At 47.3% G+C, this 19,161-nt stretch overlaps 1 protein-coding gene across 1 annotated transcript; it reads left to right on the forward strand.

Moving 5' to 3' along the window:
• Window positions 1-651: 651 nt before the first annotated feature.
• LOC135908982 (phosphate-regulating neutral endopeptidase PHEX-like) lies at window positions 652-14,193 on the forward strand. Its single transcript, XM_065440843.2, has 3 exons — window positions 652-1,533; window positions 8,966-10,686; window positions 13,613-14,193. Exons 1-3 carry the CDS (start codon window positions 763-765, stop codon window positions 14,004-14,006), a joined length of 2,886 nt encoding a protein of 961 aa, XP_065296915.1. The 5' UTR covers window positions 652-762; the 3' UTR covers window positions 14,007-14,193.
• The last annotated feature ends 4,968 nt before the right edge of the window (window positions 14,194-19,161 follow it).

The raw sequence follows: 19,161 nt of genomic DNA on the forward strand, positions 1-19,161 counted from the left end.
GCTTGCTTTCTTCCTTTATTATGGCGCGAGCCCACTACAGGTAATTGACCAAGTAGTCGGAGGTTAAACGGGTGGGGGGGGGGGGGGAGAAAACTTGGGGATGAAGTATATGTGAGGCAATACGTGAAGTTATAGAATGAATTAAGCTAGACATACTTAGGTTAAGGGCATTTCTTTTAGTTGTTGACGTATGCTTTTCGAAAGGAAAGCAAACTAGAAGGTTATCAGTTTTAATAATTTTAAATAGGAATTTTGTAAACTAATGCATAAGAAATCATCACCCTCGATGTACGTATGTCGACGTTGCTTTCTTTAACGTCGATGATTCGGTGATCCTTTACTTTTTTACTTTGCTGCCGACTAGAAATAAAATCTGATAAAGGACGCAGATTTGCCATTTTTGCACAAATTCATCTTTGAAAGGACCACTGAAACCATGAAACCTTAGGAGTTCTAAATTCCCTTCGACTAATGGAACAAAACCTTGGGGAAGTATGCATCTGCGATAGAAATCGTATTAAAGGGAATTAATCATTGTTATAATGAAAACTAAACTTCCTTTGTTAACAGCCTGGTTTTGCTGTGGTTCCGAAATTATATAGCGCTGAAATCAGTGAGAAATGGCCAGCGAGGTCTCGCGCCATTTGCTCTCGCCACGAGGTAGCACTAGAAGAAGACGAGGGTTCCAGGGCTCGCACCCCAATTTCCTCGGTTTTACTGGATTGAAACGTCTCTGCAGATCGCCGCGAAAGAACAAGCGATATGGTCCCAAACAACGATGCTCCCGACGAGAAGAGAACAAAGAAGCGACGTCGCTCTCGCAAACATAGCGCCAGTTCCAGTGGAAGTGTGTCGTCTCGCATCTCGTCGTCCTCCAGCAAGTCCGAAGCAACACGCAGGCGACCCAGCCATACCGATCTAGAAAAAGATCCGAAAGGCTCCGCGATTGCCGCGCTGGAATCGAACTTGCCGGTAGCCACGACCACCGCCCTTCAACTGGACGAAGTAAATCCCCCACGCGAGAAGAGCCCTCTCAAACGGAGGCTGTCTTTCGCCGCCGATTTCCAGCGCAAGTCCTCAGACACCAGCGAGCCTCAGCATCAACTCGCTGCCGCCGACATTGGGCCGGTAGAACCTCACGTTGCTACTCCCACTGCTCCGACGACGGAGAAGCCTGGAGAGAGCAACCGGCTCCCAGAGCAGGAGGACCAACAGGCGCCCAAACCAGAATGTGAAACCGCCCTGCCAGCTCAGTCTCCGGAGTGCGCCGTCAGCGGTGCGAATCCACTCCAGATGCTGTCCGCGACCTCGATCAAGGAGAGGGCCGAGTCCTCTCCGACGCTCTCTGGAGGACAGCCGGAGCGACAAGATGGACGCAAAGTGAGCCAGTCAAGTCGCAAAGCGAGTTTATCTCACCAGCACGCTTCGCTGTCCTCAGTCCTTCAAGAACTTAACACCATCAACCAAGAACACCTCGAAGGCCAGCGAATCAAGTCAGAAGCTCGGAGGACCTCGTACTATGATTCGGATCGCGTGAGTTTCATACTACTTGTCACCTTTTCACTCTCCTGCCCCCGTTCATGCCGTTCCTCACAGTTTTGTGTCCAACATTTCCGAAGACAATATTGTATTGATAAAGAGACGAGAATACATCTACTTAGGGCAGGTAGTGAGGGCGGATCGGGATCATGAGACCGAAATAATCAGAAGAATAAGAATGGGCTGGGGTGCGTTTGGCAGGCATTCTCAGATCATGAACAGGAGGTATCCATTATCCCTCAAGAGAAAAGTATATAATAGCTGCGTCTTACCAGTACTCACCTACGGAGCAGAAACCTGGAGGCTTACGAAAAGGGTTCTACTCAAATTGAGGACGACGCAACGAGCTATGGAAAGAAGAATGATAGGCGTAACGTTAAGGGATAAGAAAAGAGCAGATTGGGTGAGGGAACAAACGCGAGTTAATGACATCTTAGTTGAAATCAAGAAAAAGAAATGGGCATGGGCAGGACATGTAGTGAGGAGAGAAGTTAACCGATGGTCATTAAGGGTTACGAACTGGATCCCAAGTGAAGGGAAGCGTAGCAGGGGGCGGCAGAAAGATAGGTGGGCGGATGAGATTAACAAGTTTGCAGGGACGGCATGGCCTCAATTAGTACATGACCGGGGTTGTTCGAGAAGTATGGGAGAGGCCTTTGCCCTGCAGTGGGCGTAACCAGGCTGATGATGATGATCAAAGAGACGAGAGCAGTTTTGCGTAGGCCTTGCCGGTTCAAATGCGTGTGAATAAGCGAAATATTTTTCTCGTATTGACGATGCGGTCAGCATAGTCGCCGACAGGCGAACAAAAAACGCGCGGTGCGCCCCCAGAACAGACACGGACGCAGGGAGGAAGCAGGAATGAAGAATGACATTTAATGAATTGTTTCCTTGCTGAATCAGATGGTAATGGCCTCTGTGGTATTCCTTCAATTAAGTGCCTTTCTAATGGTTAGGTAGTGCCCCCGGCGCAGGACTAGCCTCCAGCGGAGAGCGCTCTTTCGGGATCGTGGTATTTGTTTCAGCAGTAAATGCGGTCTCCATAACGGTAGCCTCGGTATGTCCGCGCGAACGCTTGCAGTTGTGCTGCTTCCAACTTCTGTCAATGCCCAGTGGTTTCGCGTGCGGTTGGTCGTCACTTTTTTAGAACACTTCCGTTTTGTCCTCGATGACCAAAGTTCGCAAACCGAGTTCGTCCATCCCGTCGTTTCCACCAGTTGGTCGGTGGCAATGTAATTTCTGAAGTTCACGCTGAGTCGTGGTCTTGCTGATCTGGTAATAGTACGTGCTTTCCGTTTGTCTCTTGACAACAGTCACAACTAATCTTCCTCTAGACGAGCTCATTGCGATTACATTGAAGCAGTCCAGCTTGCGTGATCGTTCGTGTCGTTTGCTGTGGTGGTTGGGGTGAAGGTAAGGGACTTAGCTGATTCTTGTCTAGCCAGCCTTCTGCGCGGAGCCGGTTGTGTTCACCTTGTTTATGATGTTACACTCCTAACAAGCAGTCACAGCCTATCAAAATGGTGGTGTTGCGGTTGTCTTCGTCGCAACAGGTGCTATGAACGTTGATGGAATTACTTGCATTGCATCAATAGTCATCTTGTTAGGACAGGGAATCGGCTGGCTGCAGATCAGAATAACTTCCAGGGCTTCTTATAGCATAGTGGTGGCATTATTTGTACCATGGAAGAGTTAACTATATCTCATAGCCTTATGCGTCTCCCTGCTTTCAGTACTCTTGGCAGGCTGAACGTAGTTGGGCGCTTTGAGCGTATATATATATATATATATATATATATATATATATATATATATATATGTAACGGTAAACTGCTTTTCGTGCCTTTCTTTCCTATATTACGCTGGCCGCCTGATATTCCCGGTCACACAAACCGCCCGTGTGTTATCACCGTCGCATAGTGTTCTTGACAACAAAATAGCAAGCGTGCACTTTTCAAGAAAAGAAACGACAGCAAGACAGATGACGTTTCTTGTTGTTACAAAAATGGCCCTTCGCCGATGTCGGCGATGAGTAATTATTAAGGTACAATGATTACACCTGACGACGTAAACAGTGGTTGCAAGTAGCAGGTCTCTTGCGCGCATTCGCCCGGTGCCCCGCTGACGAGGATCTTAGGCCTCGTCGCTCCGTCTCTTTAGCTTGACCCCCTTACAACAGTGCATGTGCTCACGTTGTGGCGTCAATACTGATATTCAATATCGAAGCAGTCTGCGTCTCATACAGCCATTTTAAATGAATATTTTCTCTGTGCGCGTAGATGGTGGAAGCAATACACACACTGTGTCCACAAATGATCCCACAAGTAGCGAAGTAAATTCGACATCAAAGCAACCAAATTTCGAAAGAATATTCCGAAGGTTTTTATGAGCAGTAGAAAAATATTTAAAAATGTAGCTAGCTTGAAAGAAAAAAGAAACGTTCACATAAGTGGTCGTTTCCTTGCATTCTAGAAGCTCGCTGTTGCATTGTTGCAAGAATCATTCGCATGAACAATTTCTTGGAGAGCGGGTAAATGTCCACCAGAACGGGCACGCTAATCAAAACAGTTACATTTTTCCTGTTTCGTTATTGCAAACTTAATTAAGGGCATTCGAAATGTTAAGTGCAATCTGCCATCTTTGCAGCAACGCGCTAGGCGACATCTTGTCTAAGACGCGGCAAAATGAAACTGCTCGCTCGACAGCCTAATTTCACGCATAGCTACTTCTTTCACCCTTGTTCTGTGGTGTCCTCTTCCTGTGGTTCGCTGTTGTGTGCGAAGCAAGACGCTTTTGGTAACGCATGCAAGAAGCCAGGCTTGCTTTTCTTTTTTGTTAGTACTGAAGGGAGGAAGGCAATTGCCATAACAAAATCATCGCATCATATATAATCCGCATGCTGATCAGTGGCCTACGCTCACGGTATTTTCCATTTTGTTCCAGCGCGCCCATTTGTTTAAAGCGCCATGTATAAAAGACCCTCACAATCCCTCTTCCCCCCCCCCCCCCCCACTGGAACAGTTTTTTTTTAATCTGTGACTTTTCTTTTATCCCCATCAGCTTCGTTTAAAATTAACGCTGAACGGCAACGCACCCTTCCGTGCAACCATTTTTCTAATTTTTATGGCAAACAGTGCTGTTCTACATACAACGCACGTAGTGCTATTAAAGTGTTTGGAGCATTTTGGCTGTTCGAAAAACATTGCTAAGCAACTGAAAAACTCCTCACGGGTTAGTGCGGCACATTTTGCTTTAAATATTTTCCACACAAAAGTAAAACCAAGGTAACTTCTGGGAAGAGAGCGCGTCTTTCACGAAATTTGTAATTTTTACTCGTACCAAAAAAAAAAAGGAAATCGCGTTGACAGATTACCACAAGTGCGCAGGGGTGTCATTTATTGAAGCCATTTATTCACTGAAAAAATTTCGAGAGCTCATTAACGTCCATCAAAGCATTTTTGGTCACGCTAGAGATAAAAAAGGAAGAGCGGGTATCACATTCGGTGCACATGCCTTAACCCATCTTTCCAGCAGGTCACCGACGGCGTAGACAGACAAGGATCGCGCGCTATATTCTCAAGCCGCCATGAAGTGTCATGACAGGGGTTCTGTTACCCACATCATTTGACCTTTCTTTTGAGTTTCCTTTTCAGTTTTCACTTAAAGTTTTACTCCGTTTAAAAACCTACTGCATCATTGTCGGCGCGGACGTTCACAGGCTTTAAACCATACATTCGCTTCATTTCTGTGAATCCTACCAATAAGATGACAAGCGCATTAGAAGCACCAGCGGCGGCTACCTCATCCGTGCTTTATAACTCCAAATAGCTTTTTCTTAATTGAGAGTGTGAGCACCATGTACAAACACCGTATATTTAAATACATACAAAGGAAAAAGTTTGTTATAATAATTCAAGAAACGCGGTAGCCAGCTAACAATTATTTCTAAAGACATGGATAGTCTATGCATAGACAACAAATCTGTTGCCGTATGCTCACCTCGCTTGAAATTATATTGCATGCTTTCTTTCATTCTGAAAGAAACCTGCAGACTTCAGTGACCCCTTCACCACAGCATTTCATCCGTGCCGTGTGAAATGCACTTGAATGATGCGTGCATCAGTATTGCTTTTCCTTCCATAGACAATGCTAATCACTCATTAAATAAAAATAGTTCCAATAATTTACTTTTATCAGTGACGGAAACATCGCCACTTTCATGACAAGGTTATAAATACATATATAATTCCATCCGAAACCCAACTGAGGCCAAACCGGATCCACTGCGCAGCAGCGCTTATACCCGGACTCGCAGGAAAAAAAAAAGAGAGAGACTACAGTTTCGCCTTGAAGGCGACGTAGTATTAGTGATAGCGAAGTATAAAACAATTACCGGAAGGAAAATTATTACCATGTAAATCCGTGTAAGGGCGGCACCCATGTAAGAGCCCCACCACCAACTGGACCTTCTATATATATATATATATATATATATATATATATATATATATATATATATATATATATATATATACTTGTTTAATCCAACCGAGTAGCAATCGCGTTCGGTGCGCTGGTTCCGACCACGTTCAAGATCGTATTTTCGCACACAGTGTACTTTCTCGCGTTGCTACTAGATGGCGGGAGAAGGCTATCACGGAAGTGCACGGCGAATTTCATGCATATAGTTAGAAAAATTAGATCATATGGCCGGTCCCATGTAAGGCTCGTTAAAATCTTGACAGAATAGTGCAGTCCTTGCACGAGTCTAGCTATACGTTAATTCTATCGGCCATATAAATTGTAGGTAGCATTCATTTATTAATTAAAATAACAAGCCTAGCGTAATGCACGCACTAATTAAACCTGTAAATATCGCACTGGATGAACGCGTGCACTGTCAAAACGCCGGCATTATGAAGAAGGCCGCCAGCGGGGGCGAAAGCTTCGTGCAGCCGCGCGATTCACCTCGCGACTCCGCAGATTAGATTGATGATCATCATCTGTCTACCTTTATGTCCGCTACAACACGGCCTCTATCAACGATATCTCCAATTACCACTTTCTCTTGGACTACGCAATCTGCAACACTGGGGGCGCAATAAGACAGCCCGGCAACGAAGAGAGCGCGCATGAAGCTGGCAGCCATCCCAGCGTGGCCTGAACCACCGCACCCGCTAATTATTACCGACAATTAGACACGACACGCGGGCTGCGTAAGGGTTAGCCGCGCACAGTCATTCGCAGCTACGCCTCTCCTTCAAAAAACGCTGGTTTGCTCACGTGACCTCCAACAAAGCCAAACATTCAGCGCATGGGAAGATAATGCCTATCAAGCCTCCATCCTTTTCAGCTCAGTATTTTGTGCTTATTCTGGCACCAACAGTCGCTCATTCAAATGGCTTTTGTACTTTATAAGGAGAAGAGACGTGGACAGATTAACCGAGAAATATAAAACACGCGTCCAGCTCGCTTCTACCGCGGCTGCGGACGACGCAGTATCCACCTTGGTATCCACCCGCTAAAAACACGCGTGAGCGCCAACCTCAGAGCCAACTGTGGGCATGTCGCTTGTCGGTACTTGACCATTACCCGTCTCAGGTTGAGAAGGAAGCGTATTTGCCACCGTATATCAACGCCAACGGAAGCATAACACGAGGCGCGCGGGGAGAGAGCACACGCGAAAGGACCACCCATCTCGGATTACAAGCTTCAACGCGGCGAAGAAAATAATGCGCGCGGCCCGCGTATGTAGTGCTCATCAGACGCACGGACAGCCAAGCGCGGTCACTAAACACTAGAAGACGCGCGCTCTTACTGACTGATTGGGCATGACCGATTAATTTGGACAATCGTTCGCTCTCGTTTTAATGGAGCGATGCGGCTTCATGAATGTTGCGTGGCGTTAAGCCTTCTTAAAAAGACAAGTTGGGAGCTATCGCATAGATCTGACCCGTTCTGTACCAGAGCTCCCGTTTTGCAGAGCGCCTCTTCTACAGCAAGGCGTTCATGAGGTATTCAGTTGGCAAAAGTTATCAGGCGTTAATACAAGGCAAGGACGCAGTGAGTAGAGCTTCAGGCAATAGAGGGAAGCTTCAAGCAAACCATGTCGCTTATAAAAACGCAAAAAGTAAATGCACAGGAATATAAATGGGCCTTCTGCGTAATAAAAGCGCTTCGTTGCGCTATTTAAAAGTATATATCTCATGCTGTACATTTCCCTTATGAATTTTTTTCATCATATATGCTTTATCAGCTGCTCAATAAAGTAGTCCACGCTTTTCCTACTTGCTCTCGTGTCCTTCCGCACTTTTCGGATCTCGCTGTTTCAGTATTTACTGAGTGATGTGCAAATATGCTTGTTTATTCGTCTGCCTGATAATCTATTATCCAATAATCCTTTATTCATCCAAAGGAAAATAAATTAAGCCAATTGCACACGGCATGCTCTAATTAACATTTGCGTTGTTGAGTCGCATTGATTTGTGCTAGTAATTGTAGTTATAAGTTGAGTTCAATAATTCTTGTGCATTGTGTAAGTTTTATAAATGCTGCAGTTTATCTGCTCATATGAACTTCCGACAGGAAAGTATTTCTTGATTGCATCGAAGTCTATTAACACTTTTAGAAGACTTTACATGGCTTTTACCATTGACGTGTACCTGTGCGACCTAATTCGCGCAAAATACATATATATATATTCCTCATTAAGTGAATTCACTTGTCGCTTGCCTCATCCGGGAGACTCGGGCTGTGAAGTTAAACTGCCTCCTTCAATGAGCTCTCGTAACTACTCAGTAAGGCTGGAACTTGAGTGACTACTTCTTTGAGGTCACACGAACTTTCTTCAAGTGCGAACGTGATTAAAGGTTGTGTGTGTGTATAATATATATATGCACAAGGGGGAGCGGAGTGTCCGAAAAACGGGTCGGGCCCGGGCTCCGACCTCACACCGCCGCCCTGGACAAATGAAAGCTTTCCTTGTATAGTTGTCACAGCGGCATTAGTCAGAAATTCGGGAGCGTAGGGACCATTCTTCCGAGTAATTAGGTAAATGTTAACAGCGCACGTCACCGTGAAAAGAGACTCGACAAAAGCTTTGGTTGCAAAGCACCACGCCACCCAAGGCAGTCTGTACGAGTATCTTAGGATGCAAGAACAGCGGCCGTAGCTTCGTGGATTGGTGGGAGCGCAGTGAAGTTCCCTTTGCCCGATTCGCTGGACGATGAAGGTGACTGATACATTTTACACTTCTGAATAGCCACACCGCGACGATCGCCGATCCGCACAACATAAAGGCGATTCGCAACTACGTCACCGAGATGATGGTGGACGTCGCCACTGTAGACAGATCACTCTGCATTTTGAATAACATTTTTAGCGGGAAGCTGCCTAAATGCCTCTTTATTTTTATGTTTGCTTGCAGGCTCCACGCAGCTATCAGATTGTCCTAACTGCAACAGGTGTGTCAATCAAGGTGCAGCACCTCACCCTTATGATCGTCCTTATGCTGATCGCGACGGCCGTGACAATCGTCATTGTGTTTCTATTCGTACGAGGCGCCAAATCACCACCTTCGCCACCGTTCTGCAAGACTGAGGACTGCCTCGTCCACTCGTGGCGCCTCTCTAATGGACTAAACCGCGACCTCGATCCATGCCACAACTTTAGCGCTTACGTCTGCTCCGCTTGGTCGCCTCCGAAAGGCTACCTAGAGTACACGAGCTCGGCCATGGATGATGTAAGGAAATCGTGGTTTCCGCATTTCTACAGCGTACTCAGCGAAGGGACGAAAAGCATTAGTGTGGGCCACAAACCATTGGCCATGTACGAGTCCTGCATGGGCAACCGATCACAGTACGGGTCGAACTTGGACATCTTCTGGAAGTTCCTCAACGAATGTAGACTGTCCTGGCCAGAGAAACCCACGCCAAATGACACCAGCGCCCTCGACGTACTGATGACGCTAGCATTCAAGTGGCAGGTCCCGTTATTCTTCCAAGTGCGCGCTATGCGCTTGTCCTCACCGAATTGGCGTTTCATATTAGAGCCCAGTTCCCTCATACCAATTTTGTATAAGCAGCATCTCACAGTCAAAAGCACCGGCGGATACGCGAAATACTGGGCCACGTTTTTCTACATCCTTAACCGAAACTACACTAAGTATGGGATCGACAAGAAGTTTATCAACAAGACTATGGTCATGGAAGGTGACGTCTTCAGAAAACTGCTGAACACTAGGCGTCTTCCGGTAATCGAACCCGCTCTGGTGCAAATCGCTCGAATAGGACTTCTCACTCCGCAGCTGGCCTCCAAGCTGTGGCTACGTGCCTTCAGGCAGACCGAGCTTGAGCCTGACGTGAAGCACAACGACCAGGTTTTCATCGGCGACGTAGAGTTCTTCAGGACTATGGCGAGCGTGATGTCTTCGTACAGAAGAACCGAGCTGCTGTCCCTGATCGCCTGGTCCTGCGTGCAGCTGTTTGCTCCGGCAGCGGATATCCAGCTGCTTGAGAATCGGTACGACCAGGGCATCACCACATATCGGCCGTACTTCTGCGAGCGATTCGTCGAGGCCGCCTATCGGCTCCTGGTGATTGCGCTCAGCTCCGTGTCGCGCTTCACGCCAGCACAGCGCGCCGCCGTCAAAGCCGGTTTCGATAACTTGGTGTCAGCGGCTGCGGAGGCGGCCAACGCAACGCAATGGCTGGACGTTGAGAGCCGGAAGCTTGCGGTCGAGAAGCTGCGTTCGACGCGACTAAAGCTGTGGCCCCCCGAGCGCTTCCTCGAAAACGACGTGCTCGAGCGCATGTACAGCGATTTTCCCAGCACTGAACTTTCGTTTGCCGAGTACTGGGTGAAGACGAGCCGCTGCGCTGCTAAGATGCATGACCCGCACGCTGACATTGACGTCTTCAGCTTCGCGGTCAACTACGCACTACCGTACGTGCTCTATGACCCCTCCAGCGGCGACGTCAAGGTGGCCGTGGGCGCCATTACTCCGCCCTTGTACTACCCTGGCGGGACCGAGGCCATGTTCTACGGGGGTCTGGGCTTTTCCATGGCACTCAATCTGGTCGCGTCCGTAGACAGACAGGGACTGCGGTGGCACCCGAACGGCACATTCGGGGACTTCTTTTTGTCCGGGTAAGCTTCCCGTTATTGATACGGAAATAGGTATTCAAGTATTCCTTTCATTTCTTCGCGTTAGGCCTCAAGCACACCTTACATATTTACGGATCGATGCGTTGAGTCATTAATTTGGTTAAAAACCCCATGGCAGCACTAGCACTATAAGAGGCGCCGTTCAGGAGCGCCACGGATCGATCTTGAACTCCTGGCGTTCTTTAATGGGCGCGTAAATATACAGGGTTTTGTTTTAAAAGCAATCCATTTTGTTTTAAATTTAAGATAGGCAAAGAGCAGAATTGTAACCCATAATCTGAAATACTCAGTAGGCGTTAATTCAATGCATCTCAATGCAGAGAAATTTCTCAATGCAGAGAAATCAATGCATCTGACTGAACAATTAACATAGCTACGATAAATAACTTTTATTTATAATTATCAGAGCATATTGTAGCCGGCGATTTCGCAAGCCACATGCACCTTAACGAATTCTCAGCACTAAGTTAGTTTCTACACATTAATTTTCATGGTTTCCAACCAGATGCATTATCGTTCCAGTTACATCTGTGGTTCAAAAACAGCAATGCGTTAAAAAAGTAGGGAGCAGCAACAGTGAATTCTTACCGCAAGTTTGACGGTGCATATGTCGGAACCTGTGCCAACCTCAGAATTCCTTTTATGTCAGCATGCCTTGCATATACAGTGTGTCCCAGATAACTTGAGCCAAGAATTTAAAACTGAAAGGCACGTCGGGAGCGGAATGAAACGAACGCATACTATTCGCAATAGTCTATAGTAACACAGACAATTTTGTTTTTACCCTAGAACTCACTAGCTGATTAGTTTGATTCGCCAACTTTTTCATTATTGGCGGAGAACCCCAAGTGTGATACCTAGATTTGTATAGCACCTTCAGAAACTACCGATGGAGTTGTTTCTTTACGATACGTCTCCCGTAGTCTTTTCTTCCGGGTTGCAAAGGAAGCCCGCGAAATAGGGAAAAAGCTACGTGACGGAGCACTTGCGCAGTGGTATCGCGCTGCTCTCAAGCGAGCGTTCCGTGAACAAGGTTGGCTCCCGGCGGATGACGGCGAAAATGCGTGCTGCTGGCCGAGCGCTGCCGATGAGATAAAGGAACGCACTGCCGCTTCCTCGTCGTCAGTCACGATGCAGCTGACCTCGTTCACCGATCGCAGTCTCGAGAGCAGCACAATGCCACTGAGCAACCGCTCCGTCACGTGCTTTTTATTATATTTCGCGGGCTTTCTTCGCAGCCCGGAAAAAAGGACTACGTGAGACGTATCGTAAAGGACACAACTCGATCGGGGGTTTCTGAAGGTTCTCTACGAATCTTCGTATCATACTTAGGGTCCTCGGTCAATATCTAATGACTTGGCTAATTAGACTTTATCAATTAGTTATTTATGGGGAAAAGAAAATAATTGTCTGAGTAACTATGGTTTATGGCGAATAGTATGCGTTCGGTTACATTCGCTTCCGACGCGCCTTTCATCTTTAAATTCGTGGCTCAAATTACTTGGGACACCCTTAGTACAGTCACTAGCTACTATTCGTAGATTTAAATATGTGGTGTCAAGAAATTAATCAAACGATAATTAGCGTAATTACGGTAATTATTCAATTAATCTTTTTTTCATTTCTCGTAGTAGTAATGGACCACCACATCTTGTGATTTAGGTCAAAGGTTATTACACAGTGATGTTTTCGGGGGTTTTAAATACCGAAACCAGCATCGGAATATAAGGCACGCCATAGGGTGGCACTCTGCAATAATTTTGACCACCTGTGGTTTTTGAACGTGCGCCCAATGCTGGGTGGACAGGTATTGTGTCATTTCGCCCCCATCAATATGTGGCAGCCACGGCTGGGATTTCATCCTGATGCTTAGCAGCGTAACGCAAAAGCTGGTAAGAAACTAAGGCAGGTACTAATGATTAGAATTGGGCTGTCTGCCACAGGCAACATTTTAAAGTTGGCTGCAGCTACAATAAAACGCACCTTGTATATGTGGCGTTCTTGTTTGTTTTTGTTTTTTGCAGCATACAGATTTTTTTTTTCATCGCCTGTGGCAGATAGCGAAATTGTATTCCTTGAGCTGGATTACTCCAAGCGAAGAAAATGAATAGGTAACTTTTAGAATATTTAATTTACTACACACATTGCAAATTAGGAGGTAGTGAAAAGTAGCGAAATTCAAAAATTGTAGTCGGTGGGTTTGCAAGTCATACCCACACTGTTAGCAAATGTTGACGATGGCGCCGTAATATGCGTCGCCACACTTGAGATAAAATGTATTGTTCCCCGTCTATTTTTATTAAAACGACGTTTTATACATTGAAGCACAAACGTAACTGCGACGCCAATGTGTTTTATCGCCAACTTCGGGATTTAAGTACTAAAAACTCGTATCACCCTGAAAATTCAGACCAAGATGGTACCTCTTGCCATTTAACCGGCTACAGATTAAATGGCAAGACTGAATTTTCAGGGTGATACGAGTTTTGGGCACCGGCTAAAGTTCATAAATTTCGGGAAGTGTTGTAAAACCTAAGTATTTAGTGAGAAACCCGATCAGTGAAAGTTTTCTAATTAGTCGATTTTGCAATGCGATTTCTCGTGTAAGCAATGTCCACTTCCTTGAGTAATCCAGCTCAATGACTACAATTATGCTTTCTACCCCAGGTGAATTTTAAAAAAATATTTCTGCATAATCTAAAGAAAACCACACCCGGTATAAATGTGCGAGAGCGTTTTTCATTTCGTCTACAGCAAAATGCCGCAGCCGTGCCCGATAACCATACGCGTGACCTCCTCCTTAGCTGCAGAACGCCCTATAACCACTGCAACACACGCCGTTAACGGCAAAGTATTGTTTTTTTTTTCTGCCGTGATGTATCGTTTCAATGTCTTCAACCACCTGCAGCTCTTCCGCGAAGGCCTTCGAGGAGAGAGACAGCTGCCTACCAGGGCTTGGCGGCCACGCCGCCAGTGGCGGAGACAACACCCACAGCATAACCGGCGCGAGGGCCAGCATCTTTCCCGAGATCCCCGCTCTCGAGGTTGCCTACGCGGCGTACCGCCGCGCAGTCAGCGACAGGGGAGACGAAGCTCTTCAGGGAATCGTGGGGGGCTTTTCGGGAGACCAGGTGTTCTTCATGACGCTATCCTACATGACTTGCACGCGACCCGATGCCGTTGGTCCGCACACAGTGGACTGCAACAAGGCGGTGCGCAGTTCGGAGGCCTTCGCCCGGGCATTTTATTGCCCGCCCGAGTCTCAGATGAACCCCAACATGAAGTGCAAATTCTTTGGGTGACAGTCGGGTACTTCCGATGGACTGCGATACGGCGTTCACCTGACATCGAACGACACACCTTCATATGGCGCGTACACATACAGTTTTGTGCGCAACATCGAAAGCGATCTCGTCGCCAGCCATGTACTACCTAGGCACTGTTTTATTTCGTGTCTGGACAGACATTATAAATCACGGGCTCTCTCTCTCTCTCTCTCTCTCTCTGAGGATTTAAAAGTAAATACTTATTATGTATTGGTTGTAAAACTTCGTTGCGCTCTAAATTCAGTGTGAAGATCTTAATGAATTAAATTTAGACAAGACGGGCGCCACCTGACCTTAGCTTTAATTTTCTATATGCAAGTCGCGAGATGGAACGCTGAAGCACTTTATGAATACTTAAGATGTCTATAACGCGATGTGGCTGTGATTGCTCGGAATTTACAACGTTGTCACCTCCTTTTCCCTTCTTCGCCTTTTTTTTTCTTTGTAAAAGCTAGCTGTTCCTGCATCCTTTACTGTACAATATATATCGCTGATGACACGGCTTCTCGTATGGCGCAAATTAAGTAATTATGCACATGTTGCTTCTTCATAGCTAAAGCTTCCCGAGGACTACATACCTGCCCATGCAGAAATGAACTCTGCGGTGAAAGCGTTAATAAAGGAAACGAATAGGTGTGGAAAGTGCTCTGCGCTAATTATCCTCTTGGCTTAGTTATTCTGTTGCTCACAATACAGAAAATAGAACAAAATGCTCCCTGCAAGTGACTGCCACTTGTGCATTTCCCAGTGCTTCCATTCGAGAGTTACCACATTCTGATTCACTCATTCAGTGGCTACTATAAGACATTTTTTTTTTACATTTACCACATTGATTAGTGGTTGATGTGGTTTGACCTACCAAGTTAACACGGGCCCGCCGAATGGAAACGCCGAGCTATTCCTATTGCTTGACTGTGGGTATGACGCTGTTGAATTGACGCCACGTAATGACTCCCAATTTCTCTGCTCTAAACTTGAGGCCTAGGTTTGTCGCTGCATTGCCAGAGATATTCGAAAGTGCCGAAGCTACGAGTGGCGCAGCTGTGTAGAAAATGAGACGCGGAAGATCGAGTGGGCGACGACAGCGATAACAATCCGATTAGTTCCGGGAACCTTGCTGCTAATTGGATAGTTTCGGGTTAGAAAAGTCCTCGCGTAGTGTGACATGCGTCCGAGCGCATTTTTTTTTTCTAGACGTTAGCCGTGCATGTATTCTCTGCGCTTGTGCTGCGATTGCGGTTGTGTGTCCATCAAGTATTCATTGCCGTGGAATGTGGATTACATTCATGCCAGGATATGCCTAATAAGTGTTGCGTGTCCAATTGCTGGAGCAATTAGAAATAGGGACCGAAAAATCAGGCGTTCATGTTTCCGCAAGATCAATGACAGAATATTGGGTGCCAATGCTAAGGCAATGAAGAGAAAAGCTGGAATTCAGTGGAATAAGGCAGCTGTTTCTTTGTAAATAGTTGCATGAACATTTTGTATCTCCATTGCTAAACTCATTTTAGGAGTTGTAAATATGTGGACTCGAAAGCGAAATTATTCGTTTAGAGCATAATCTAGACTGGAATAAATATATGTGTCCCGAATGTGAAGAAGGGCACACCAGTGAAGTTGTCATGAGATATGTGTTATGGTGCAGTGGAAACATTTTGTTGAAGAACGTTTGTGGTCACATGAACGGTAAACTCTTTGACACCGACAATAAATCAAGGCAGAGAAGCTATGCTGGCCTCGCGGATCGCACTTGACGGGATCAAAGCGTCCGCTGTCCAGCTAGATAACGGGTCGAACGCAGTTGAACATTTCAAACAAACTTTAATTACACTGAGAAGGTCAAAAAAGCAAGTTAAAAATACACAAAACGTTCAGTTTTAGCCCCGTAAAAAAGTGGTCCGCTCTCTAGGGCCGGTGGGGCGAGTCTGCCCGTCCCGCGCTTTTCCAACCGCGGTTTCCATCCCCGTCGCCGCCCCCAGGCTCGGGAAACAACACACGACACCCCGAAGCGTCGTCACTGGGTCACTTCCAGGAACCCAACGGAGGGAGCGGGGTCCTTTCTCTCGCGCACAGCTCGGAGTCCGCGGGGGGCCAGTGAAAGAGAAAGCCATAAAAGTAAGGAAGGCTCGCTTCCCTCTTGAAAGAAAAGTCTGGCCGTGCATTCGCGATGCGCACAGAACACACCCCGTCTGGTGTCTTTTGTTGTTAAGACGCCACCACTATATCACGGTCACAGCAAACGCACAACTTCTGTTGTTGGTCCGAAGAATGTTTTCACAACCCCGTCTTTGGCTGTTTTCAGCTCGACCTTGCGCACCCTTGCATCTGCGCTGGGCAGGCTTCGTGTAATCACTCCGACGGGCCAGTCGTTACGGGTTGCTTCTTTATCCCTGAGTAGAACGACGTCGCCTTCTTTGAGGTCGGGTTTTGCTGCTTGCCATTTTCGGCGTTGTTGCAAGGTAGTGACATACGTTGTGCGCCAGCGCTTCCAGAACTCGTCAGCCAGGTTTTGCACGAGACGCCAATGCCGTTTGTAGAGGTTGCTTGTGTCTAACTGCCCAGTTGTTACAGATGCGCTTCCGTGTTTTTGGGTTAAGAGCGTCGCCGGAGTTAGGATTGTGGGATCTTCGGGGTCAGACGTAGTAGGAGTTATGGGCCTGGCATTAATGATGGCCGCAACCTCTGCCAAAAAGGTTGCAAGAATGTCATGCGTGAGTCGTTGATGACGTGACTGCATGAGCATTGAGTCAAGAATTCGGCGTGCAATGCCGATCATCCGCTCCCACGCACCGCCCATATGGGACGCGTGCGGTGGATTGAATATCCATTTGCAGCCGTTTCCACTGAGGAACTTGCCTATTTGTGAGCGATGAATGCCCTCTGCGCTGATTCCAAGTTCTCTGCAAGCTCCGATAAAATTGGTCCCGCAGTCAGAGCGTATTAGCTTGACGGGCCCTCGCACTGCTAGGAACCTTCGGAAGGCATTAATGAAACTCGACGTATCCATTGATTCGATCAGCTCAATGTGCACTGCGCGAATGCTTAAGCAAGTGAACATGACTGCCCAGCGCTTGCTGTTTGCAACACCACCTCTCGTTCGGCGAGAGGCAATCATCCAGGGACCGAAAACATCGATTCCAACATTCGTGAAAGGAGGATCTGTGCTGATTCGGTCTGCCGGAAGGTCAGCCATCTTCTGGTCGTGAAAGCGCCCTCGCATCTTCTTGCATGAAATGCATGCTTGCAGCACGGATGAGATGCACCTTTTACCTCCGACGATCCAATACCCAGCAGCTCTTACGGCTCCTTCTGTGAAGTGTCGGCCCTGGTGTTGCAGGCATTCATGGTGGTGGCGCACGAGAAGGTTCGCGACATGGTGCCGACCCGGCAATAATAGAGGGTGTTTCTCATCGTCTGGAAGGTCGCTTCTGTTCAAGCGGCCGCCGACGCGGATCAAGCCGTTGGCGTCTAAGAATGGGTCAAGCCTTCGAAGCGAGCTTGTCTTGTGAACCTGCTCTCCTCTCTGGATACAGCATATCTCTTCATAAAATGCGTCCTGCTGTACTGCGCGAATGATGACGAACCTGGATTTGGAGAGCGCCTCAACGGGAGCTACCTCTCCCTGTGATGCGTTCTTTGCGTGATGGGCAACCTGGATCAGACTTGCTACAGCACGAGTGAGAGATTTCCAGTTCGAGAGCCTATGAAAGCGTTCAGCTCCAAGTCGCTGTCGTCTGTTCACCTCCGTCGCCAGAGTGCAGACTTCAGGGCGTATTTCTTTGTCTTCATCAGGATTTAAGAGGATGATGCTCGACGACCGTGCTTCCTCTTCTCGTCGTGAGAGAAAATCAGGTCCGGACAACCAGTTCGTGCTCTTAAGCTGTGCTACTGGAATCGCTCTAATGGCGTGGTCTGCTGGATTTTCTTCTGTGTGAATGTATTTCCATTGTTCAGGTTGCATGCTGCTACGTATCCGCTGCACCCTGTTGGCCACATACACGTAGAACCTTCTTGCTTCGTTGTATATGTAACCCAAGACCACTTTGCTATCCGTGTAGAACGTGACCGAGTTCGGCTGGAAGTCCAATTCTCGTAGTATAGAATCGGTCATCTCTACAGCAAGCACTGCTGCACACAACTCAAGCCTTGGGATGGTGTGTTCTGGTTGTGGAGCAAGCTTGGCCTTTCCCATGACAAATCCGACGTGTCTGTTTCCTTGCTTGTCAGTCTCGCGTAGGTATGCCACAGCTGCGACGGCCCTTGTGGACGCGTCTAAAAATACATGAATGTCCCTGCTTTCGGCTTCAAGCGTCGAGACTGGCGCATACGTTCTTCGCACGTGAAGGTGCTGTAGTGTCTGGAGAGAGTTCTTCCACTCGTCCCATCTCTGCTTTTTCTCGTCCGAAAGCGGTGTGTCCCAGTCATAACCCTTCGTCACGAGGTCACGGAGAAGGTACTTGCCTTGAACCGTTATTGGAGCCACAAACCCTAGTGGATCGTAAAGGCTGTTGACGGTCGACAGCACTCCTCGCCGCGTATATGGCCTGTCCTGACGAGGAGCGCTGAAGACGAAGCTGTCGTCGCCTATGTCCCACAGCAGACCGAGACTTCTCTGCGTAAGCGACGCGTCTGTGCCGAAGTCGAGGTTCTTTAGTCCCTTGGCGTGGTCCTCTCGAGGAAATGCATTCAGCACATTCTGCCTATTCGAAGCTATCTTGTGCAGCCTTATGTTAGCTGTTGCAAGCATTTTCTGCGTTCTTTGCAGGAGACTAATGGCTTCTTCTTCGCTCGGAAGAGACTTAAGCCCATCATCGACGTAGAAATCTCTTTCAACGAACTTCCTGGCATCTTCACCAAATCGTGGGGCAGCTTGTTGGGCAGTCCGTCGAAGGCCATACGTTGAAACAGCTAGCGATGGGCTTTTGCCGAAAACGTGAACCTTCATTCGGCACTCTATGATTTCTCTAACGAGAAACTGCACGCCCTAGGCATTCATAACACCATAGACGAGCTTATTGAAGCGCACCGTATTAGCCAATACGAACGACTTGCCAATTCCACCACGGGCAGGCACATTCTAGGCACCCTAGGCATAACTTACACCACCCAATTCGGACCAAAAGTACCCATC

Source organism: Dermacentor albipictus, chromosome 2 (genome assembly GCF_038994185.2).
Source record: "Dermacentor albipictus isolate Rhodes 1998 colony chromosome 2, USDA_Dalb.pri_finalv2, whole genome shotgun sequence".
In the NCBI taxonomy this organism is placed as follows: Eukaryota; Metazoa; Arthropoda; class Arachnida; order Ixodida; family Ixodidae; genus Dermacentor; species Dermacentor albipictus.